The sequence below is a fragment of the Carya illinoinensis genome, chromosome 3 (genome assembly GCF_018687715.1).
Source record: "Carya illinoinensis cultivar Pawnee chromosome 3, C.illinoinensisPawnee_v1, whole genome shotgun sequence".
Taxonomy (NCBI): Eukaryota; Viridiplantae; Streptophyta; class Magnoliopsida; order Fagales; family Juglandaceae; genus Carya; species Carya illinoinensis.
Genome location: NC_056754.1, coordinates 55820375 through 55847168, shown reverse-complemented (window position 1 = coordinate 55847168; position 26794 = coordinate 55820375). Strand labels below are relative to the sequence as shown.

General features: G+C 36.8%; 3 protein-coding genes across 3 annotated transcripts; all 3 read right to left on the bottom strand.

Moving 5' to 3' along the window:
- Window positions 1-1272: 1272 nt before the first annotated feature.
- On the bottom strand, window positions 1273-4143 carry LOC122305008 (receptor-like protein 6). The gene has a single exon (XM_043117270.1). It carries the CDS (start codon window positions 4141-4143, stop codon window positions 1273-1275), a length of 2871 nt encoding a protein of 956 aa, XP_042973204.1.
- Window positions 4144-6594: 2451 nt separating this feature from the next.
- On the bottom strand, window positions 6595-7215 carry LOC122305481 (putative receptor like protein 25). The gene has a single exon (XM_043118044.1). The coding sequence runs from the start codon at window positions 7213-7215 to the stop codon at window positions 6595-6597; it is 621 nt and encodes a 206-aa protein (XP_042973978.1).
- Window positions 7216-7243: 28 nt separating this feature from the next.
- On the bottom strand, window positions 7244-21853 carry LOC122305007 (receptor-like protein 7). The gene is made up of 3 exons (XM_043117269.1): window positions 21754-21853; window positions 21155-21279; window positions 7244-9265 (listed from the first exon to the last, which is right to left on the bottom strand). The coding sequence occupies exons 1-3, from the start codon at window positions 21851-21853 to the stop codon at window positions 7244-7246; spliced, it is 2247 nt and encodes a 748-aa protein (XP_042973203.1).
- Between the last annotated feature and the right edge of the window lie 4941 nt (window positions 21854-26794).

The following is a 26794-nucleotide window of genomic DNA, read 5'->3' as shown; positions in this document are numbered from 1 at the left end:
ACGTACAAAGGTCTTCACAGTCTCACTCTCGCTCCCCCAACCACTTTTGTTAGTACTATGCTAGCTGTTGATGTAAAGTCATATGCATGCCTAATACTTTTACCATTTCCATTTAATTTAATTACGCATTCATCGGCTTTGCCCATCACATTGTAAAAGCCTCGTGAAGAAAACAGACTAATACGAGTGTAAACAGAAGAAGAGAATTGCAAGAAAAACAATGAAACTCCAGCCGAATTAAGTTCTAAAAAATCTATGCTAGCTAAAGATGACATCCTTCCCTGGCTAACTGCTCTCTCGGCTACAAGCGATGGATTTTGGAATCTGAATCTTTCATTGCTTTTCGATAGAAATGGTTGTATGTTTTTTCTGTTGTCTTGCTCATTGATGGATTACGATTTGTCGGGCATTCCTCGTCTTATGCAATTCTTTTCTTCCTTTTTTTGTGGCAAGGTAAGTAAATTCTTGATAGAAAGATACAGCACATAAATGGTCAATTAACAGGGGCCCTCAAGCTTTTCTTGTAAAAATGTATTTCTCCATCAAAAGTGACAAACAGGGGGCCTCAAATTTTGTATTTTGAAGGAAAATAATTGTTCCATCCTTGTGTCAAAATGCACCTCCATCTGAATTTTGGTTGTTATTGCAAGCAATGTGAGAATAAATATCGTAAAAGTGGTCCTAAGTTGACATGGATGGAGGCAAAGATCGGGTATCTATTGGCGCTGACATTGCGTGTCTTTTAGGTTGTGGATGACAGGTTGATCATGAAAGAATCAATTTTATTGGTTTATGTTAATTTATGGCTTGCTTCTTGAAGTTGAAACCCATGGTATTTTCTTTTGTTTTTCTTTAAATGACCAAAATAAGCCAGATATGATCAAGACGGGTACTTAATCGTTAACAAATGAAGATTTTGAAGGTGGATTAAATTTTCAAGTGGTTCAGTTAGCTTTTTGAGTTCCAGATCTTAACATGGAATGCAAGATTTCATTCAAAAAATAAACGTTACCGAGATTGATTGAGGGAGAACATGCAAGTGGGACGTCAATTGATATTTGTAAAACTTCTGACAGAATTTCATAAATTAGAAATTTTACACAGAAAATTATATATAAAATCTGCCTGCAACATTATTATTTAAAGTAGCGATACAGCTATAAAAATAATTACACAAAAATCTACCTTATAAAAAGTAACTTCGTAATCTGATAAACCACATCAGTTTATTGGATTATTTTTGTATAATCTATTTCTGACTAAAGTATTTCTCTACTTCAAATAGAGCCAAAAGACGATTACACTCAAGACCACGCAACCGCTAAACAAAATAGAGGTTATAAGTAAGGAATTTTTTCCAAAGATGTTCATGAACCAATCATGTTTTCTTGTAATCACAATATGCCCAATTGTCACTCCAACAACTTGTCCAAATGCATAACCTACCACAACTACCACAAGAATTTCCCAATCAAATTCAAATGCAGATCCCGATTCTTGACTTTGATCTACAGAGATTGAAGGAGGTGCTGGCAAATAAGCATTAGAATCCTCACAGTCCTTTGAGAGAGGTCTCCCACATAGCTCTGAATTCCCCTCATATGAATTGTTTCCAAATGTACCAAACTGGTTCCCTTGTGGTATAGGTCCTGTGAGAAGATTGTTTGAAACATTGAAAAATCCCAAGAAGGTGAGTTGTGTTAGTTGCTGTGGGATCTCCCCAGACAAGTTGTTTTCAGAAAGGTCTAATGATTCCAGCTCTGTAAGATTTGCTAATGAAAGTGGGATGTGGCCCGTGAGAACATTATTAGAAAGATTGAGCAAACGAAACCCCCTTAAATTTTCAATGGATTCTGGAATCTCTCCACCAAATCTGTTGCTCGAGATATCAATGGCTTTGAATAATTCTAGGACCTTCTCGTAAAAGACAGTAACTCCCTTATTTGTCATTGTCATGGTGTAATTATAATCATAGAGCCAAGAATTACACCAAAATCTTCGTGTTACAACAGATGAGTTTACTTGGATATATGACAAAATATCTGAATTAGCAACTTCACGAGGCTTCCAATAATTTCCAAAAATTTCAAATGGCAGTTTCCCAGTAAAACCATTGAGGTAAAGGTCAATGACTCGCAAGTTGGGAAAATTATAGCCAGCTTTTGATGCTACTATCTGGCCATGGAAGTTGTTTGAGCGCAAATTGAGAACCTTCAGGTTTGGAAGATTTTCCAACCAAGAGGGAAATATATCATGCAATTTGTTGTCACTGAAGTCAGCAACCTCCAACATCATACACTTGGCCAACGATCTTGGTAACTGTCCTTGGAATCTGTTGTGTCTGAGATTGATTATCCTTAACTCGGTTCCCTGTGTCCATGTTTGTGGAATGTTTCCTCGAAATTTGTTCCTCTCCAGGTCAATCACTAAGAGGGAGGCACCAAAGTTCTGCATACATCTAGGAAGTGAACCACTCAAGTTGTTATTTGCCAAATCAAGGACTCGAATAGAAGTGAGAATGCAAATCAATTCCGAAATATTTCCAGTCAGTGAGTTGTTTGAAATATAATAATGAGTAATGGTGGCTGGTGGAATGGGAAGTGACCCTTGAAGCAAATTAGACCTGAGGTCTAAACCAACAAGACGAGTCCATGTAAGAGGCAATATTGGATGTTGACCTATGCTTGTTATAAAGTTTTTCGCGAGGCAAAGAACCTCAAGACTCAATTTGCTCGTGTCCCAGATCCATTCCGGTACCATGCCATGGATGTTGTTGTTGGACAGATCCAAACACACTAATCGATCTTGATTTTTTACGAAATCTGGAAACTTGTTCAAGTTGCACGAAGATAATCCCAAAAACTGAAACTTTGGCAGACTCGCATTGGCATTGGCATTGGCATCTTCAATAAGTACGGATACTTGATTATTCGATAGAATCAAAATAGTTAAATATTTGAGCTTAACAAACTTGCCAAACTCCACACTGCCACTAAAGCTGTTCCTGCCAAGATCAAGGTATTTAAGATTCTTGAGATTAAAGATTGAATCTGGAATTCGACCTTGAAGGTTGTTGTTCCCAAGTTCTAATGAAGTTAACTTTGTGAGATTCATTAGAGGGAAAGGAATTTCTCCGTCAAGTAGGTTATAGCGTAGAGAAAGGTCAGTGAGTTGTGTTAGATTTCCCATTGATGATGGGATCTTACCCACGAAAGAATTATTTGAAATCTCAAGATAAATGAGGCTTGTGAGGTTACCCAGTGAAGAGGGAATGGACCCCGAAAAGTTGCAACTCCGCAAATCCAACGTATTCAGTGAGCCCAGATTCCCTATTGAAGTGGGTATCTCACCTAAAAAACTTGTGACTGCGAGGTTCAATACCTCAAGGGGGCTACTCCATGTGAACTCAGACAAATAACCAGTGAGACCTTCATTGTAAGCCACATCAAGAACCTTCAAATATGGTAGCTTAAATATGCCTACTGGAATATTTCCTTGCAATCCACAATATTGAAGATGGACGGACGTCAAAGATGACAAACTTGCCAAGATACGAGGCACCACAGAGCTTATGTTCACATAGTTTAAATGAAGCCTTTGTAGGCGAGTCAAATTTCCAACTAGGCTTATTAGGCCAGACTCGAGTTTCAAAAGCTGTTTTCCAGAATAGAGATCATAGTTGTCGGACAGATCAAGGGATGACAAGTTTGATAATTGTGAAATTTGTGATGGAATTTGACCCGAAAACATAGAAGCAGAGAGATTGAGATACGCGAGTCTTGAAAGATTACTTACCTGGGACGGGATTTGGGAGTAGTTAAAGTGATTGTAGGCGAGATTAAGGCTTTGAAGGTGAACAAGGCGGAAAAGGCTGCTGTTGGGAACAAGAGAACCATAGAGACGACCGCTACTGAGGTCGAGGCCAATGACATGACCTGTGTCTTCATCGCACTCAACTCCATCCCATAAGCAGCAATCACGATTGTCTCCTTCCAGCGTCCAAGAGGAGACCTTTGGATAAGCAGAAGGATCGTGAGATTTGGATTGATTAATGATGACAAAGCTTTCCTTGAATTGCAGCAAAGCTGCGCTCTCATCATCCCGGCAAAGGATTTCCGTGAAAGAAGAAGCATAAGCGAGCATAAGTATATGCAGCAGCGAGAAAAATAAAAGCGAACGAATTAACATGAACGGGAAAAGCGATAAACCCATATTGTTGAACTATTGGATGCATAGAATCTTAGAGCAGAGCTTCTGTTTTTATAGACTGGAGCGGGGGGTCTGTTTCATTTGGCCGATTTCCAAATTTCTCGGACAACACAAGCTACGTGAAAAAATAGATAGATGTTTCGGTAAGAACATCAAATGCACAATAAACCCGTGGTAACACATTTTCTAACCTTGATTGTTTTTGTTGATGAGATGAATTGAGATAAAAGTTAAAAGTTGAATAAATATTATTAAAATTTATATTTTTAATATTATTTTTATTTTAAGATTTGAAAAAATTAGATTGTTTGTTTTGTTTTATGTGAAAATATGAAAAGTTGTAATTATGATACGAGATAAAATAAGAACAGTTGCGAAAACAAACAAGATAGTCTCCTGGCCTACTTTCTTTTAATAGTTGACGAGTTCAAGTTGAATAGAGTTATGGCCATTATTCAAAGTTTGTTTGATGACAATGACAAATGACCAAAGAAAATGAAGGGAAAGTGAACCGGAAGAGCATTCTCATTAAAATGAAAAGTTGAATAGAATTATGTCCATTATTCAAAGTTTGTTTGATGACAGATGACAAAAGAAGATGAAGGGAAAGTGGGCCGAAAGACCATTCTAATTTAAAATAGCTAAAATCGAACTCTTATTTTAGTTAATATTGATTATTATGTAATAATAAAATAATATGAAATGAATTTGAATTTAGCTATTCCATTCACATCAAATCTCCACATTAGATTATCTATTTATTCATTATATAATAAAAAAGTAAAATTAATTTTATTTTTTGTTAATTTTTAATTTATTTAATTTTATCCTATTTTACCATTCTACGGATTATATATTAATTAGTAATCATGTTCTAATTAAATTATAGATTAAAAAATTATAATTTCAATAGTGATTTAATGCTAAATCAGAAAGGAACATAAAAGCATCAGGCCAACGCCGCCCCTCCCCGCCAGCCTGTTGAACGAAGCAACTGTGATTTGAAGGCCAAAGACACTGCTCCGGTGGAGCTCTGTTTCGCTGCTGCCCCTTCTCAGCTTCTGTGGTAACATTTGAATATCCATTTTTATATGCATACTGGACGTTCTTCTTGTTGTATTAAGATAGGTGAATTTAGGATTTTGTGAGATAGATATTATGGCTTAGTTAGGGCATGAAAAAAAAATACAGAATGTGTTTTTATTTGAAGGTTACTTTCTTCAAGCTGTAAAATATGCAAGCTAGAGGATTTCTTAAGAAGTGCTGAGGCAAGTTTAATGCTTTGAAATAGACTGGATTTCCACGAATGTTACTTTCATATTGTAAAGTATACTTCCGTAGGATATTTAATCCTTAGATAGATAGATATTATGGCTAATATGATCAAGACGGGTAACTATTCTTTCGTTTTTTTTTCTCAACAAGCATGCATTATATTTAGAAGGAAATACAACGAATTCAAGGTGGATCCTTTTTACTGTGTATATATAAAATACAATTAGAGATACTATGAAGGGGTATTTGATCAAAATTCAATTTAATCGCTGCCCATTGCGCCAGAGTGTGTGCACCAATTTTGAAGTTGTTGTATTTTTCTGATCCTCCAATCTTCTCGAGGATGAAGGTTTTGGCAAATATCCATAATGATCAGGCGGAAGAAATTCATTTGTCATGACATCTATATCAGTTTGGGCACCACCTTCCAGGATTGAGGGCCTTTTTTTTTTTTTTTTTTTTTTTTTTTTTTCAAACAAGAAGGGTACTTTTTTTTTTTTTTTTTTTTTATCAAGAAGGGTACTTAACCGTTAATAAATGAAGATTCTGAAGGTGGATTAAATTTTCAAGTGGTTTAGTTAGCTGGGCTGGCCTTTTGAGTTCCAGATCTTAACATGGAATGCAAGATTTCTAAATAAAAACGTCACTGATCGAGATTGATTGAGGGAGAACATGCAAGTGGGACGTCAATTGATATTTGTGAAACTTCTAACAGAATTTCATTAATTATAAATTTCACACAGGAAATTATATATGAAACATGCCCGAAACAATATTATTTAAAGAGCTCTACAGTCACAAAAAGGATTACTTAAAAATAATCTTATAAATTAATGTGGTTTCATGTGATCCGTCAAATCTATTTTACAAAAAGTAACTTTACAATCAGACAAACCACATCAAGCTACGATAATTTGTGATATTACTTTTATGTAATCACTTTATAGCTAAAGTATTTTTCTATTAAAAAAAGAGCAAACACATGATTACACATGAGATGATGCAACCGCTTAAAAAAAAAAAAAGAAGAAAAAACCTAGGAGTTACAAATACTAAAGAAAACCCAAAACACAGGTATAAATAAAACCATAAACAAATCAAAATCATCCTTCATCTTGCCAGCTGCTTTATTCCAAAGATGTTCATGAACCAATCAAGTTTTTTTGTAATCACAATATGCCCAATTGTCACTCCAACAACTAGTCCAGATGCATAACCTACCACAACTACCACAAGAATTTCCCAACCAAACTGAAATAGAGATCCCGATTCTTGACTTTGATCTGCAGGGATTAATGAAGGAGGTGCTGGTGAAGCATTGGAATCCTCACAGTTCTTGGAGAGCGGTCTATCACATAGCCCTGAATTCCCCTCATACGAACTGTTTCCAAATGTACCAAACTGGTCTCCTTGTGGTATAGGTCCTGTGAGAAGATTGTTTGAAACATTGAAAAATCCCAAGAAGGTCAGTTGTGTTAGTTGCTGTGGGATCTCCCCAGACAAGTTGTTTTTAGAAAGGTCTAATGATTCCAGCTCTGTAAGATTTGCTAAGGATGGTGGGATGTGGCCTGTGAGAACATTATTAGAAAGATTGAGAAAATGAAGCCCCCTTAAATTTCCAATGGATTCTGGAATTTCTCCACCAAATCTGTTACTCGAGATATCAATGGCTTTCAATAATTCTTGGACCTTCTCGTAAAAGATAGCGATTCCCTTATTTGTCATTGTCATGGTGTAATTATAATCATAGAGCCAAGAATTACACAAATATCTTTGTTGTACGATAGATGAGTAATGAGTTTACTTGGATATATGACAAACTATGTGAATTAGCAACTTCACCAGGCTTCCAATTTCCAAAAATTTCTAATGGCAGTTTCCCAGTAAAACCATTGTGGGAAAGGTCAATGACTCGCAAGTTGGGAAACTTATAGCCGGCTTTCGATGCTCCTATCTGACCGTGGAAGTTGTTTGAGCGCAAATTGAGAACCTTCAGATTTGGAAGATTTTCCAACCAAGAGGGAAATATATCATGCAATTTGTTGTTACTGAAGTCAGCAACCTCCAACATCATACACTTGGCCAAAGATCTTGGTAAAGGTCCTTGGAATCTGTTCTGTCTGAAATTGATTATCCTTAACTTGGTTCCTTGTGTCCATGTTTGTGGAATGCTTCCTCGAAATTTGTTCCTTTGCAGGTCAATCACTGAGACAGAAGCACCAAAGTTTTGCATACATCTAGGAAGTGAACCACTCAAGTTGTTATTTGCCAAATCAAGGACTTGAATAGAAGTGAGACTGCAAATCAATTCCGAAATATTTCCAGTCAGTGAGTTCTTTGAAATATAATAATGAGAAATGGTGGCTGGTGGAATGGGAAGCGACCCTTGAAGCAAATTAGACCTGAGGTCCAAACCAAGAAGACGAGTCCATGGAAGAGGCCTTGGATGTTGACCCAAGCTTGTTATAAAGTTTTTCGAAAGGCAAAGAAACTCAAGACTCAATTTGCTCGTGTCCCAGATCCATTCCGGTACCATGCCATGGATTTTGTTGTTGGACAGATCTAAACACACTAATCGATCTTGATTTTTTACGAAATCTGGAAACTTGTTCAAGTTGCACGAAGATAATCCCAAAAACTGAAACTTTGGCAGACTCGCATTGGCACTGGCATCTTCGATAAGTACGGATACTTGATTATTCGATAGAATCAAAATAGTTAAATATTTGAGCTTAACAAACTTGCCAAACTCCACACTGCCACTAAAGGTGTTACTAGCAAGATCAAGGTATTTAAGATTCTTGAGATTAAAGATTGAATCTGGAATTCGACCTTGAAGGTTGTTGTTCCCGAGTTCTAATGAAGTTAACTTTGTGAGATTCATTAGAGGGAAAGGAATTTCTCCGTCAAGTAGGTTATAGCGTAGAGAAAGGTAAGTGAGTTGTGTTAGATTTCCAATTGATGATGGGATCTTACCCACGAAAGAATTATTTGAAATCTCAAGATAAATGAGGCTTGTGAGGTTACCAAGTGAAGAGGGAATGGACCCCGAAAATTTGCAACTCCACAAATCCAACTTTTTCAGGGAGCCCAGGTTTCCTATTGAAGTGGGTATCTCACCTAAAAAACTTGTGTATGCGAGGTTCAATACCTCAAGGGGGCTACTCCATGTGAACTCAGACAAATAACCAGTGAGACCTTCATTGTAAGCCACATCAAGAACCTTCAAATTTGGTAACTTAAATATGCCTACTGGAATATTTCCTTGCAATCCACAATATTGAAGATGGATGGACGTTAAAGATGACAAACTTGCCAAGATACGAGGCACCACAGAGCTTATGTTCACATAGTTTAAATGAAGCCTTTGTAGGCGAGTCAAATTTCCAACTAGGCTTATTATGCCAGACTCGAGTTTCAAAAACTGTTTTCCAGAATAGATATCATAGTTGTCGGACAGATCAAGGGATGACAAGTGTGATAATTGTGAAATTTGTGATGGAATTTGACCCGAAAACATAGAAGCAGAGAGATTGAGATACGCGAGTCTTGAAAGATTACTTACCTGGGACGGGATTTGGGAGTAGTTAAAGTGATTGTAGGCGAGATTAAGGCTTTGAAGGTGAACAAGGCGGAAAAGGCTGCTGTTGGGAACAAGAGAACCATAGAGACGACCGCTACTGAGGTCGAGGCCAATGACATGACCTGTGTCTTCATCGCACTCAACTCCATCCCATAAGCAGCAATCACGATTGTCTCCTTCCAGCGTCCAAGAGGAGACCTTTGGATAAGCAGAAGGATCGTGAGATTTGGATTGATTAATGATGACAAAGCTTGTTGTGTGAAACGATGACAATGAATTGAAAAATAACACCGAATGAGAAAACGATCACACACGCAATCACACACGACACAAGATGTACGTGGTTCGGCAAATTGCCTACGTCCACGGGAGCTGCAGAGGATTTTTATTATTGAGGAATCACACTACAAGATGGGTCACAACACTGTTCATCCACAGTGTTTTCGTAGCTGCTCTGTTACAGACTTAAGAGGCAAAAATCATATTTATAGTTCAAACGGCGGAATCCCTAAATCGCATGTTCGCTCGAGCGGCGTGTCGAGCGCGCATCGAGCGAACTTCCCTTCCGCATCCCGCTCGAGCCCACTGTCGAGCTGACGTCGAGCGTTCGACTCTGCCTGATTTCGCTCGAGCGGCCAATGCCTCCGCTCGAGCGAACTCCTCCTGCTCGAACTCACTGTCGAGCCAACATCGAGTGTTCGACTCTGCCTGACTTCGCTCGAGCGGCCAATGCCTCCGCTCGAGCGGTGTGGACCAGACTCCACATTACTCAACAATTCTCCCACTTGGAGACTGGTACACTCGCTGTATCTCCGTCTTCCTCAACCATGATATCCTCCACCTCTGCAACTCACTGCTCCTGTCTTCATTCTAGAAGACCAACTGAAGTTGCGCACAACTTCAGTTTCTCAAGCGTAACACCCTTTGTCAACATATCAGCAGGGTTCTTGCTTCCACATATCTTTTCAAGTAACAACTGTCCGTCATCTAACAATGACCGTATGAAGTGATACCTGATCTGAATGTGCTTGGTCCTGGAATGGAATGCTGGATTCTTGGCAAGGAATATGGCACTCTGACTGTCACTGTAGAGAGTGCCTTTCTGATTCTTCTTACCCAATTCTTCCAAGAAGCCTTGTAGCCATACCATCTCCTTTGCAGCCTCTGACACTGCAATATACTCAGCTTCTGTTGTAGACAAAGAAACTATTTTCTGTAAATTAGAACCCCATGACACTGCAGTACCACCAAGTGTATAAACAAAGCCCGTGGTACTCTTTCTGCTGTCAATATCTCCAGCTAAATCAGCATCAACATAGCCCTGCACCTCCAAGCTCTCTCCAGAGAAACATAAACAGGTTTCTGAGGAACCCTTTAGGTACCTCAAAATCCACTTCACTGCTTCCCAATGTTGCTTTCCTGGGTTACTCATGTATCTACTCACAACTCCCACTGCATGGGCAATATCCGGTCTTGTGCAAACCATAGCATACATAAGTGAACCAATGGCTGAGGCATAAGGAACCTTACTCATGTAATCTCGTTCCTCCTCTGACTCTGGTGACTGATTTTTGCTGAGTCTGAAGTGACTTCCCAAGGGTGTGCCAACTGGTTTGGCCTTGTCCATGTTGAACCTGCTGAGTACCTTTTTCACATACTCAGCCTGTGAGAGTCTCAACGTACCTCTGACTCTGTCTCTGACAATTCTCATGCCAAGGATTTGCTTTGCAGCTCCCAAATCCTTCATTGCAAAGTGCTCTGACATCTGCTTCTTCAGATTATTAATCTCATCAATACTAGCCCCTGCAATAAGCATGTCATCCACATACAACAGCAAAATAATGTAAGAATTGCCAAAATGCCTAACATAGCAACAGTGATCTGCCTGACATCTAATATACCCTGCACTGTGCATAAAGTTGTCAAATTTCTTGTACCACTGTCTAGGAGCTTGCTTCAGGCCATACAAGCTCTTCTTCAGTCTGCAAACTGAACCTTCCTTTCCCTGTACCACAAACCCCTCAGGCTGGTGCATGTAGATGTCTTCTTCAAGGTCTCCATGAAGAAAAGCTGTCTTCACATCTAACTGCTCAAGAAATAGATCTTCAGTGGCAACCATAGCCAGTACCATCCTGATAGTTGTGATCTTTACCACAGGAGAAAAGATCTCAGAGTAGTCGATACCCTGCTTTTGCTGAAAGCCTTTTACAACAAGTCTAGCCTTGTACCTCTTACTGCCATCATGCTCAGTTTTCACCCTGTACACTCACTTGTTGTGTAATGCCTTCTTCCCTGATGGAAGTTCTGTCAACTCCCATGTCTGATTCCTAGCAAGGAATCCATCTCGTCTTTCATGGCCAGCTCCCACTTGCTAGAATTCTCATCTTGCAAGGTTTCTTCATAACTCTGCGGTTCTCCACCATCTGTCAACAGAATGTAATTCAAAGTAGGTGAGAAACGCTGTGGGGGACGTATAGTCCTAACTGACCTGCGAATTGCAACTGTAGGAGTAGACGGTTCTGAAACTGCTTGCGGAATAATAGGAATGGGTGTACTGGACCCACTCTCCCCGTCACTCTCATCTCTACACTGCACTGTGACCTCTGGTAGGTCATCCAATCCTACAAACTCGGACTCCTGAGGAGCTACTGCAGGAACTGTACTCGACTTATCCTTGTACATCATTTTCTCATTGAAAATCACATTCCTGCTTCTTATGATTTTCCGACCCTGATCATCCCAGAAACGATAGCCAAATGCCTCGTCTCCATAGCCAATGAAATAGCATTTCTTTGACTTAGCCTCAAGCTTACTGCGAGCATCAGAATCAACAAGCACATAAGAAAGACAACCAAAGGTTTTAAGGTGAGAAAACTTAACCTCTTTCCCGCTCCAAACCTCCTCAGGCAATCCACAATCCAGTGGAACTGATGGCCCTCTGTTTATCAAATAAACGGCAGTGCTGACTGCATCTGCCCAGAAAGTGGGTGGTAGTCCAGCGTGCAACCTCATGCTTCTAGCACGCTCATTAATGGTCCTGTTCATACACTCAGCAACTCCATTTTGCTGTGGTGTCCCAGGAATGGTCTTCTCCATTCTGATACCCTGAGCTGCACAGTACTCCTTGAACCCGCCATCAACATACTCACCACCATTGTCAGACCTCAAACACTTCAGTTTCAAGCCTGTCTCTGTCTCAACCATGGCTTTCCAAATTTTGAAAACATCAAATACTTCAGATTTATGTTTCAAAAAATAAATCCATACCTTTCTACTATGGTCATCAATGAACGTAACATAGTAGCGAGAACCTCCAAGAGATGCAACTGGAGAAGGACCCCACACATCTGTGTGCACAAGATCAAGTCTTCCTGTCTTTGGCGTCCTGCCACTTTTCAAGAAGCTGACCTTCTTTTGCTTCCCCATAACACAACTCTCACACATACCGAGATCAACTGTCTTCAGTTCTGGTAGCTTGCCTCTAGACAGAAGTTCCGTCATGCCCTTCTGACTCATATGGCCAAGCCTACAATGCCACAAATCTGCTGTGCTCTCTACAACGGTAGTAGCAATAGTGTCAATTAAACCAGTAGTCATATAAAGTGTACCAGTTTTCTTACCCCGAGCTAGTACCAATGCCCCTTTTGTGACCTTCCAGGTGCTATCTGAGAACACCACTGAATGACCACACTCATCAAGCTGCCCAACAGAAATGAGGTTCTTCTTCAACTCAGGAATGTGCCTGACCTTTTGCAAGGTCCATTTGTTCTTGCCAGGGAGTGCAATGTCAATGTCTCCCATCCCCACTACGTTCAAAGCCTCACCATCAGCCAAATATACCTTCCCAAAATCACCTGCAACATAATTCCTCATTAGTTCCCGGTGGGAAGATGTATGGAAGGAAGCCCCTGAATCCAGTATCCAGTCATCAACTGGACTATAAACTGCAAGCAATAGTGCATCCTGTACTTCTTCAGTTACCACATTAGCACTATCATTCTCCGTCTTCTTGGGGTTTTTGCAGTTTTTCTTTATGTGGCCAGCTTTACCACAATTCCAGCAAGTTGCCTGCTGACCAGGCCTCGACTTGCTCTTGCCCCTATACTTTGATTTTGATCTTCCTCTGTTTGAATTCCTGTCATGTGATCTCCCTCGAGATTCAACATTCAGGGCTGAACTCAAACCCGAGGTCTCGCCTGAATCTTTCCTGCACACCTCCTCAGCCAAAATCAAATCACGAATATCATCATACTTCAGTTTATTTTTACCAGCAGGATTACTAACAGCCATTCTCATGGCTTCCCAACTATTTGGCAATGAAGCCAATAGTATCAGTGCACGTATCTCATCATCAAATTCAATTTCAACAGACGACAATTGATTTGTGATAGTATTAAAATCATTCAGATGTTGTGCAACAGACGTACTATCTGTCATTTTCAAATTGAATAACTTTTTCATCAGATGTACCTTGTTATTCTCTGACGGCTTTTCATACATACCTGACAAAGCCGCCATGAGATCCGCCGTCGTCTTCTCCTTGATGACGTTGTGTGCAACGGATCTCGACAGGGTTAATCGAATAACCCCCAGAACCTGTCGATCCAACAGATTCCAACTAGCATCATCCATCTTTTCCGGTTGCTGCCCCAATAGTGGAAGATGGAGTTTCTTCCCATAGAGGTAGTCCTCTATCTGCATCCTCCAGTATCCAAAATCCGTGCCATCAAACTTCTCAATCCCCGATACCTTCAATTCATCTCCAGCCATCGTTTCTCCTCAGACCCGAACCTTGGCTCTTGATACCAATTGTTGTGTGAAACGATGACAATGAATTGAAAAATAACACCGAATGAGAAAACGATCACACACGCAATCACACACGACACAAGATGTACGTGGTTCGGCAAATTGCCTACGTCCACGGGAGCTGCAGAGGATTTTTATTATTGAGGAATCACACTACAAGATGGGTCACAACACTGTTCATCCACAGTGTTTTCGTAGCTGCTCTGTTACAGACTTAAGAGGCAAAAATCATATTTATAGTTCAAACGGCGGAATCCCTAAATCGCATGTTCGCTCGAGCGGCGTGTCGAGCGCGCGTCGAGCGAACTTCCCTTCCGCATCCCGCTCGAGCCCACTGTCGAGCTGACGTCGAGCGTTCGACTCTGCCTGATTTCGCTCGAGCGGCCAATGCCTCCGCTCGAGCGAACTCCTCCTGCTCGAGCTCATTGTCGAGCCAACATCGAGCGTTCGACTCTGCCTGACTTCGCTCGAGCGGCCAATGCCTCCGCTCGAGCGGTGTGGACCAGACTCCACATTACTCAACAAAGCTTTCCTTGAATTGCAGCAAAGCTGCGCTCTCATCATCCCGGCAAAGGATTTCCGTGAAAGAAGAAGCATATGCGAGCATAAGTATATGCACCAGCGAGAAAAATAAAAGCAAACGCATTAACATGAACGGGAAAAGCGATAAACCCATATTGTTGAACTATTGGATGCATAGAATCTTAGAGCAGAGCTTCTGTTTTTATAGACTGGAGCGGGGGTCTGTTTCACTTGGCCGATTTCCAAATTTCTCGGACAACACAAGCTACGTGAACAAATAGATATATGTTTCAGTAACAACATCAAATGCGTAATAAACTCGTGGAAACACATTTTCAAACCTTGATTGTATTCATTGATGAGATGAATTAAGATAAAAGTTACAAGTTGAATAATATATTATTAGAATATATTTTTTTAATATTATTTTTATTTTGAGATTTGAAAATATTGAATTGTTTATTTTATTTCATGTGAAAATTTAAAAAATAGTAATTATGAGATGAGATGAAATAAAAACAGTTGTGAAAACAAACCAGATAATCTTCCAGCCTACTTTCTTTTAATAGTTGACGAGGTCAAGTTGAATAGAGTTACTGCCATTATTCAAAGTTTGTTTGGTAACAGACGACTAAAGAAAATGAAGGGAAAGTGGGCGGAAAGAGCATTCTAATTAAAATAGCTAAAGTCAAACTCTTGTTTTAGCTATGACTTTAGCTAATATGAAATGAGTTTAATTTTGACTATTCTATTCATATCAAATTCATATATTAGATTATTTATTTATTTATTTATTTATTTTTTTGAAAAGAAAACCTCTTAATTTGTATTACTTATGAATTAACTGTATACGAACAATCTTGTATAACAACTTTTTGAACTTCTGGTGGACAACTTTCCATCCAGATCTATTCTTCAACGAAAGAAAAAGAAATTTTATCAAGCATATGCAACTTGATTACGTACCCTAAAAGTATGCTGAACTATCCATCTTGGTCTATTCTTAAGCAATCCCTTCATATCTTTTACCATTTGACCAAACCATTCCCAACTTTCCTTCCAGCGTGCAAGAGGAGACCTTTGGATAAGCAGAAGGATCGTGAGATTTGGATTGATTAATGATGACAAAGCTTTCCTGGAATTGCAGCAAGGCTGCGCTCTCATCATTCCGGCAAACGATTCGTGTGAAAGAAGAAGCATATGTGAGCATGCGTATATGCAGCAGCGAGAAAAATAAAAGCAAACGCATTAACATGAACGGGAAAAGCGATAATATTTTTTAAATAGTAATAGTAATGAATAGTAATATTTTTTAACACAGATGAGATGAGATGTTTTAAATAGTAATAAATAAAATATTGTTATAATATAATTTTTAATATTAATTTTGTATTAGAATTTGAAAAAGTTAAATTGTTTATTATATTTTGTACGAGGATTTGAAAAAGTTGTAATAATGAGTTGAGATAAAAAGAGATGAGATGAGATTTTTGATTTTGTGTAACCAATCCAGGCCCTATTGGATGCAGAGAATCTTATAGCCTCTGTTTTTATAGACTGGAGTGGGGGTCTGTTGCACTTGGGCAGATTTCTAAATTTCTCGGACAACACAAGCTACAAGAAAAAATAGCAAGGATGTATGTTTAGCTTACGACATCAAATGTACAATAAACTCATGGAAACATATTTTCAAACTGGCCTCATTTGTTTTTATAGTTGAACTAAGTTCAGATAAAAGTTAAAAGTTAAATGAAATATTGTTAGAATATATTATTTTGATATTAATTTTTTTTTGTGATTTGAAAAAATTGAATTATTTATTTTATTTTGTATAAAAATGTGAAAATGTTGTAATGATGAGATGAAAAAAAATGATAATGATTATGAAAACAAACCCGATAGCTAGCGTTCCGGTCTACTTTCTTTTAGTCGACGAGTTGAATAGAGTTATTACCATTATTCAAAGTTTGTTTCATGACTTGAATTAAACAAAGTTTGTTTCATGACTTGAATTAAACCAAAGAAAATGAAGGGAAAGTGGGCCAAAGCTAGAAATAGTTCTGCATACCACTGAATTGGGTTTCGCCGAGATCTTAAACTTGATCTACCATCGTACGTACATACAGTTGCTCAATGACTTTGGTAGCTGCCCTTGGACTTTGTTGTTCCAACTGAAAGTTAACATTAGCACCAACTGCTACAAATGAGCCGTGCAACAAGATGGAGCCGCAGGCTCCGCTACGGGTTTATATTTGCAAGCTGAGCATTGTCCTCTATTGTAATGAAGACACACCTGCTGGCACCACTACAAGCTATGCCTTGGGGTAAGAGATGGTGGCGGCAGAGCATGCCAATATCGCACACAGAAGCTAGATGTAGCGTCACCCATGGCGCAGCATGCACCAACAGAGTGCAGCTCACACAGGTAGCGCGTGAGTGTAATGCTGCCCTGGCACTATGCTAGTGTCATGTCATAGCGTTGCACGATTTGCTAAGTAGAGCAGCATTGCCATGGTGGCAAACGTTTTTGAGCTTGAAACATATTAGGGTTTGTTTTAAAACAAATCTTTTCATCTGGAGTCAAAAAGAGCCTATTTTTTAGATTTTTTAGATTTTTTTTTTTTTTTTTAAAACTGGCACATGTTATATTTAAAAACAAAACACAATCTTATTACAATGTGTCATATGATATAAATTCGAGCAAAAATTAAGTTAGAAGTTAATAATAAGTATTATGGCGCAAGAGATAATTAGGAAGCTTGGCGTATTTTAGATATTGCTACTTGTGTTAATTATTTTTGTTCTAATTTAGGTTGATGTGGAGAGTTTCTTAGATGTGTGTACAGTTTAATGCATATAGGATAACAACTTTTGAGATAACCAAGAAGAAAACCTAGAGATTGGGTATGTGGCTTATATGACGCATTAATCTTTACCTTGAGCAATGGTTGGAAGTAAACGACAATTCTTATGAGTGTCAGAGAGCCTTGGATCATCACTGTTGTAAAAACCTCTAAAAGGTCTTGAGTGAAATTGGGACACATGCACTGCATTTTCTTAGAAGTTGAAGGGAGTGACTAACTCATAGAGCTAAACCACTATTTTACCTTTGAGAATCTTGTGGGTAATCACGGAAGTTGTGTTTTTTATTTTTTTATTTTTTTTTTGTAACGCAAAGATTAAGTCCTCCCAAATTTGAGCCTAAGTATTATAATCTTAAAGCAACTTAGATTGACTCACAGATATGTATATACACTCTAAAACTTGCTAGTACGTCTGGTAAGTATAGCATTAAAATCTAAATATGCAAGAGTGTTGAGGACATTCTTGATAGACACGTTGATTTAAAAGGTTTTTCAGTACACATTTTTGTGGTATTAGCAATGATAATCTTGCTCACATGAATGGAGAAGTTGATCTATTGGATGCATAGAATCTTAGAGCTTCTATTTTTATAGATTGGAGCCGGGGTCTATTACACTTGGGCCAATTTTCAAATTTCTCGGACAACACAAACTACATGAAAAAATAGCAAGGATATATGTTTTGGTAACGATATCAAATGCACAAAATAAACTCATGGAAACACATTTTCACAATCTCGTTTGTTTTCACAGATGAGATAAGTTAATATAAAAATTGAATAAAATATTGTTAGAATATATATTTTTAATATTATTTTTATTTTGAAATTAAAAAAAATTGAATTATTTATTATATTTTATATAAAAATTTGAGAAAATTGTAATAATTAAATAGGATGCGATAAGAACGGTTGTGAAAACAAATTAGATGTCTTCCGATCTACTTTCTTTTAGTCGACAAGTTGAATAGAGTTATAACCATTAATCAAAGTTTGTTTGATGACTTGAATTAGACCAAAAAATTGAAGGGAAAGTCGGGAGCAGTTACGCATACCGTTGAATTGGGGTTCACTGAGATCTTGAACCTGATATGATCTACCATGGCACGTCTTATGTACAATTAATTGTCAATGACTTTGGTAGCTGCCCTTGGACTTTGTTGTTGATCAAGGACTTGATGAGATTGCAAATCAGGTCCGAGTATATATATATATATATACGGTCAACAAATTATTATTTCAAATATATTACTAAGAAATGGTCACCGACGGAATATGAAGTTCTAAAATCATGAACTCGCACGTTTAGTTATGTATATGAGATGAGATAATATGAGAATTGAATAAAATAATATTGTTAGAATATAATTTTTTAATATAATTTTTATTTTGAAACTTGAAAATATTAAATTATTTTTTATATTTTATTTAAAAATTTAAAAAAATTATAATAATTAAATAGAATGAGATGTGACGATAAACTAAGCTTAGTCTTCTACCTGCTATAGTTATTATTTCTAATTATTTTTGTCTTTTCTGCTTTCCCACCCTCTTAATCCTTATATAATTTTAATTATCATTCTTCCAATAAAGAAAGGAAAAAAAAGACTATTTACCTTATTATAATTTTTTTTGAGTAATTATTATAGCTATATATTGACTTATCGACATTTACTCATTTGGCCTCTTTATTATTCCATTTTCAACTTTTTGTATTCTCTGTAGTTAATTTTGATTTTAATTGAGATATAAAAGTTTTCATTCCTCAAGATTAAAAGAATATTTTTTTTTTATATTTTTTTACATTGTATGAAAAATGTTTAGGTCTGTTTGGATAATGAAATGAGATGAAAAATCTGTAAATAATAATAGTGAAATGATTTGTGAATTATAGTGAAATGATTTGTGAATAGTAGTAAAATAGGTTTTGGAAAATGTGAGAGTATAAGTTGAATAAAAATACTATAAAATTAAAATATTATTAGAATATAATTATTTAATATTATTTTTGTTTTAGGATTTAAAAAATTTGTATTTTTTTGTGTTTTATTTAGAAATTTGAAAAAGTTGTAATAATTAGGTAATGATCAAATGAAAAAAATTGAAAATTGTCTTTGAGTAATATTTGTAAAAAAAATTAAAAAAAAAAATTCAGATCAATTGAGATGATTTATATTTCCAAACGAGACCTTAAACAATTAATACATGACATATAAGTATTAATTATTCATGCACAATTGTGCGGATTGACAATTGATTGTTGGTTTTCGAATCCAAACCGAATAACTCCAATATCTCTTGTAAAACCCATGTAGAAATATAATAATGAGTGCATACTTGTAGCCATTAGCTAGAAAAGTACAACGGTATGATTTTCCACGTCTAATATTCAATCTCTGTAAAAACTCACAATGATGAGATGTGTAGAGTGAAAAGTGAAACTGGAGTGGGGACCATGACCTTTATATAACACCCTGAATTTCAATTTTACCCATCATAAAACAATAGAATTATATAGGTCTTTAATGGGTCTCTACACATGAATTGAGCCAATACCACTATATGCTCATGCCTTGACCAAAATCATGGGCTTCTAGAGACGTATTGGCCTAGTTATATCACTTTATTGATCATAATTATTGGACATTATAAATATTGTCCCAACTTTATATTAGGCAATTATATAATGTGAGATTCCTAATCTATGTAGGTCCAATAATTTAAATAACGCTAACAATATCCCACTTGGACCACATAGATTTTTGAAAAATCAAATATTGTAAACTTTATGAGCTCAAACTATAATTGCCAAACGTTATGGATATCATCTCAAAACAATTTGGTTCATTGAATAATATTAGTATGAGATCATGGCAGTCATTGTCACATTTATCGTGACAGGACCCATCCGTCACAAACACTAATATCATCAAAACATAGATCTAGTACAGATGTGTAGTACGGAAATTTCATGTAATGTGATCCATTATCATGCCTCTTTCCAACTAGTCCCTACATTATTTTTTCAAGCTTTACGTATTACCACAATTTGAAAGAAATGCAATTTTAGAATCATCAATAAACCAAAACCCGATCGTAGTATATGTCAAATAAATCAAGTACATAACAAATAAACTCTCACTTAATAAAATATGTCACTAGAACTAACCACTCCCATATGAGCTACATGCTTCTTAAACACTTTAGGTGGAAAGCCCTTAGTGAGCGGATCCGCAACCATGAGATTCGTACTAATGTACTCAATTGACACATGATGATTTTGAACCCTTTCTTTCACGACAAGAAACTTTATGTCAATGTGTTTAGATTTTGATGAACTCCTGCCGTTCTTAGAATATAACTTAGCGGCCTTATTATCACAATAATTTTTAATGGATTGTCAATACAATCCACGACTTGAAGACTGGTGATAAAATTCTGCAACTATATTGCTTGATTGGATGCCTCATAACAAGCAATAAACTCTGCTTCCACGGCAAAAGAAGCTATAAGCATCTGTTTGACACTTTGCTATGACACAGCTCCTCCAACCAACATGAAAACATACTCTGAAATGGATCTCCTACTATCGAGGCAACCTGCAAAATCGGAGTCTGAGAATCCAATGATCTCAAGATGTTCTGACCTCCCATATATGAGCATCTAATTTGTTGTTCTTTGCAAGTACCGCATTATCCTTTTAGTAGCTTTCTAGAGATACATGCCTGGATTACTCAAATATCTGCCGAGCATTCCAACTGCCTACACAATATCTGGGCGTGTGCAAGCTTGAGCATACATAAGGCTCCCTATAGCTAATGCATAAGGGATATCCTCCATTTGTTTCTTTTCAATATTCTTCTTTGGGCAATGGAGCAAACTTAAACTATCACCTTTGCAATGGGCACATCCCCAAATGCACAATTTTGTATGCCAACCCTACTGAGTATTTTCTCGACATATGCCCTTTGTGATAGGCCAACTGTACCATGTGATCTATCATGATGAATCTGAATGCCTAACACAAAAGATGCTTCATCAAGATCTTTCATTTCAAAGTGTTTTGAAAAAAATTTCTTTCATTTCATCTACATATAGTACCAAAATTATAAATTTGCTCCCATCGATCTTATGATAAATGCATTGATCCACAGTATTTTCCTTAAAACCAAAAGAGGAAACTATTCGATCAAACTTTTAATACCATTAGCGAGATGTCTGCTTTAAACCATAGATAGATTTCTTTAATTTGCAAATCAAATGATTCAATTCTTTAGTCTTAAAGCCATGTTGCATCATATATATTGTTTCCTTAATGTCACTGTTGAGAAAAGCGGTATTCACATCCATCTGATAAAGCTCTAAATCATAGTAAGCTACAAGTGCCATAATGGTTCTAAAAGAGTCTTTCGATAAAACCGGAGAAAAAGTCTCTTTATAGTCAATGCCTTCCTTTTGAGTAAAGCCTTTTGCAACTAGACATGCTTTATACCTTTCGACATTGCCTTTAGAGTCTCACTTCGTTTTGAAGACTCATTTACAACCAATTGGTTTAATACTGTCAGGTAATTTGACAAGGTCCCAAACACCATTGTATTTCATAGACTTTAGCTCATCTAGCATTGCATCTATCCATTTTTGGGAGTTACCACTTTTTTTGGCTTGATTGTAAGAGATTGGATCATCTTCCAATCCTATATCAAACTCATGCTCTTAGAGATAAACAATGTAATCATTTAGAATTGCCGATCTCTTTGATCTCCTTAATGGCACTTTCTGTTGAGGCTGCTCAGGTACTTTTGTATTAGTGAGAGGCAACTCAAAAATGATTTGATGATCTACATCCGCATCCTGTACTATGACAAGTGTGACCATCTCACCACCCTCAGTATTTGTCAGAGGTAATTCAATATGTTCATCTTCAAATACAATACTTATGGGTTGTGTACTCCCACTATCCTGAATATCCTCAATGAATTTGACATTACCTGTCTCAATAATGGTATTTTTTGAAGGGCAATAAACTTGAAACCCCTCAATCTCTCAGAATATCCAATAAAGAAGCAGCTAACTACTCTTGAGTCTAGTTTCTTTTCATTTGGCTTATAGGACCTAGCCTCAACTGGATAACCCCAAACATGTAAATGCCTAATACTAGGCCTCTTTCCAATCTATAACTCATAAGGGGTTTTAGCTACTGCTTTACTAGGTACTTGATTGAGAATGTAAACTGCGGTCTTTAAGGCCTTTCCCTAGAAAAATGAGATATCATACTTCTAACCATGCCTTTTAGGGTCTAATTTCATCTCTCAACTACATCGTTTTGACATGGAGTTCCTGGCATGGTGTACTGAGGAACGATACCACAATCTTGCAAGTACCTTGCAAAAGGCCCAAGAGGTTGTTCACCTAATCCGTCATATCTACCAAAGTTTTCACCACTACGGTTAGAGCTAATGGCCTTAATTTTCTTATCAAGCTGATTTTTAACTTCAGTTTTATAAGCCTTAAAAACGTCAAGTGCATGTGATTTTTCATGTATTAAAATTAGATACCCATAACGAGAATAAGAATCTATAAAAGCGATAAAAAACTGTTGACCATTCCAAGATATCGTAGGGAATGGACTACAAATGTCAGTATGAATCACTTCTAAGACACCTGAACTTCTGTTGGCACCTATTTTCCTTATATTTGTTTGCTTTCCTTTTATACATTCAACACAGATTTTAGAATATGAAAAATTTAGAGGATCAAGAATTCCAGTTGATACAAGCCTTTCAATTCTCTATTTCGAGATATGTCTCAACCTGCTTGTGCCACAATATAGATGAATTCTCATTGATCAATCTCTTCTTCGTAGCATAGCTATTTACATGCAGGGTTTCGTTTGTCTTTAAGTAAGAGGCATCCAAGTCTAATAAATAAAGATTATCAATCAAAGAGCCAGTACCAACAATATTTTAATCTCGAAAAAGACTAAATTTCTCATTTCTAAATGAATAAGAAAAACCAGATTTGTCCAAACAAGAAACAGAAATTAAATTCCATCTAAATGATGGCACATAAAAAGTCTCATCCAAATCTAAATAAAAACCAGACTCCAATTTTAATTTGTAGACTCTAATTGCCTTAACACTAACTTTATTGCCATCTCCCAAGTAAATAAAGTTTTCTGCATCACTTGGTTTTCGGCACTTTGGGTAACCCTGCATAGTAACAATTATGTGAATAGTTGCACAGATTCTATCCACCGAGTATTAGGTGATCCAATAGCCAAATTTATTTCTGTACAAACAAAGATAGAAAAATCACCTTTCTTTGCAAGCCACTTTTTATAATGGAAACAATTCTTCTTCAAATGGCCATCTTTTTTGCAAAAGTAATAGGTAGAAACCTTATCTTGTTCTTGTTGCATAATTGGCTGTGTAGTTTCAGCATCCACAATTACCTTAACTTTATCAATCTTCTTTCTTTTCTTAGTGCCTTTCCATGATGGAAAACTGCCATATGAGCACTTTCTGTCATTTCTTGTTTCAATCTCTCTTTTTGTTGCACACAATGAATAATGAGCTCATTAATAGTCTATTTCTCCCTTTGAGTATTATAATTAATTTTGAAATGACCAAATTGTGCAGGAAGAGAAATCAAAATGAGATGCACAAAAATTTCATCAGAAAATTCTAACTTCAATGTTCTCAATTTAGTAACAAGATTGAACATTTCCATAATATACTCCCTTATGTTCCCTTTGCCATTATACTGCATTGAGACAAGTTTGCTAAGAAGCGTACTTGTCTCTACCTTTTCCAATGCAACAAATCGGTCTACTATTTGGCTTAGGTACTTTTTGGCATTTTCCTCTTCAGGCATTGCACCTCGAATAGAATCAGGAATAGAATACTTCATTATCATAAGACTCATGCGATTAGAGTGCTCCCAGTTTTCATAAGTTGTCTACTGATTAGCGGAACTCTGATCAGTAGGTTTGGGTGGCTCATCAACCCGAAGCACATAGTTTGAATGCATACACCTAAGAACAATAGTAACATGCTCTTTCCATTTTGTAAAATTTGATTCAGTAAGAACTTGAATGTTATTAAAATTGCAGATATCGAGGATGCATTCACTATAAGAAAACAAAAGAAAACTCACAATAAACAAATATCCCATCAATCTTGAAATATAACTAAACAAACCATAATTTTGTCATGCAAACTTTAATCCAATTGAACAACAAAAAACAATTAGACAATATGACAAAATTAAATCCAAAAATTATGGTTCTATAAAAGTGGGCCCATAAGAGAGACTTAGTGCATCATTGCAATCAAGTCTTTGGATAGTAATTACAACATGCAAGTGGTCCTCTTCCAATAAGGTTGGTTATCATGAATAATGAAAAACTGGTCTAGCTAAACAATAGCCTTCCTTAGGGCCGACTATTGAATGCATAGGCTAATCTAAAAATATTTATATAACTTGGCTCTGATACCACTTGTTGGTTTTTGAATAAAATCCAAATAACTCTAAGATCTCTTGTCAAACCCATGTAGAAATATAATAGTGAGTGCATACATGTAGCCATTGGATAGAAGAGCGTAGGAGTGTGATCTTCAACGTCTAATATTCAATTTTTGTAAAAACTCACAATGATGGGATGTGTAGAGTGGAAAGTAAATCTGGATTGGGGACCATGACCTTTATATAACACCCTGAATTCCAGTTTTGCCCATCATAAAACAATAGAATTACATAGGTCCTTAATGGGTCTCTATACATGAATTGGGCCCGTATCACTATATGCTCATGCCCTGACCAAAATCATGGGCTTCTAGAGATGTATTGGTCTGGTTATGTCACTTTATTGATCACAATTATTGGGGCTTATAAACATTATCCAAACTTTATATTAGGCAATTATACAATGTGGGATTCCTAATCCATGTAGGTCCAATAATTTAAATAACATTAACATTGATATTGATCATGAGTAATGGTGATGAGTGGTCTCACTGAAAGACACAAGTACTATGTACTAGACTTCCTTAATATTATAAGGTATATGCAGATCGAGAGTTGTCTCACTATTATTATTACTAGTCATATTATACTAAAAAAATAATTATTTGTAATAAGTGCGAACTCTTCTTCCCATTGAGAATGAGCCACCGTAAACAGCACCCTCTACTCTCGTACACGAACTCTCTCTCTCTCTCTCTCTCTCTCTCTCTCATCTCTCTTTCTCATAGACACCACCTTTGCTTCGCTTTTTTTTTTTTTTTTTTTTTTTTTTTTTTTTTTTTATGGCTTGAGTGATCATCGCCAATAGCACTAGAAACTATAGAGGACCAAAGCTAATAATCAAGACTACCTATCTAAGTGAAAAGTAGTAATCAAGACTGTCTATCTAGGCATGGCCAAAGGAAAAGTTGTCCATGCCACACAACTAGTGGAAAGAAGCATTGGTGGCTTACCAAAGTAAAGGTAAAACTTTGGTCCTCCATATATCTTTTTTATTTCAATAGGATTTGTTGGGTTCTTTTAATGGCATTAATCATCAAAGTCGAAAACTTTGTTTGTAATCTATGATTATGTAAGTTAAAATGAGCATTTTTCGTCTCAATATCTTTCTTTCTACATGCAAGTTTAACGCACTGAGCCAACAAGAAAACACTTAAAGAGATAGATCCAACTCCTATCAAAAGATTACCAATGGAATTCCATTCACACTCTTCCCAATACTGATGACCCATTCCAAAAATCCCTCAAAGAGAGAAACAAATAACAAGTCAACATTACACTACATAAAACACTAAAGAAACTTGGCTGAGACTGAGAGTAGATGTGGGCCAAAGTTGGGTTCGCGATTGAGAGGAGGAGAGGTGCAAGAATGAAAGCTTGAGGTTGTGGTTTTGAATTTCAAAAGGAGAAAACGAAGGAATTTTCAGAGTGGAGGGATTGTTAGAATCTAAATCAAATCTTAGATAAAGTAGAGCAGAAGGGAGAAGCAGAGCAGAAAAGAAAAAAATAAAGCCATGTAGGCTTGGGTAGTAAAGGAGTAGTGGGAATTAGTAAGGGTATCATTACCCTCTAAAGAAAGGTCCTGAAAGAATAGTGAATTAAGATATATATTAGATGCATTCATCATGTCATGTCTAAAATTCTTGCTTTGCTCTACGTACCTAGACCTAGCTAGCTAGCCCTAAGCAACTAAGGAGGCTTGAATAAGATGCTTGGCTTTAGATCGTTTATGGAGTTAGCCACCATCGATCCAGGGGTAGACCTACATTGAGGGTTGGAGCTTGGGGGAATATAGCCTCTAAAACATTTTCAAAATAATATATAGTTTTCTTAAAAATGTCTTTAGTAGGAAGACAATTTATCCTATTAAAAACTTCAAAAAAAAAAAAAAGCCTACTCTCTCAAAAATCTCACTTATTATTTATTTTTCTATATTCTGATCTTTTAGTATTTCAATAATTTTTTCATTCTTGCAGAAAATTTTTTGGCAATGTTTTCTGGACAAGGTT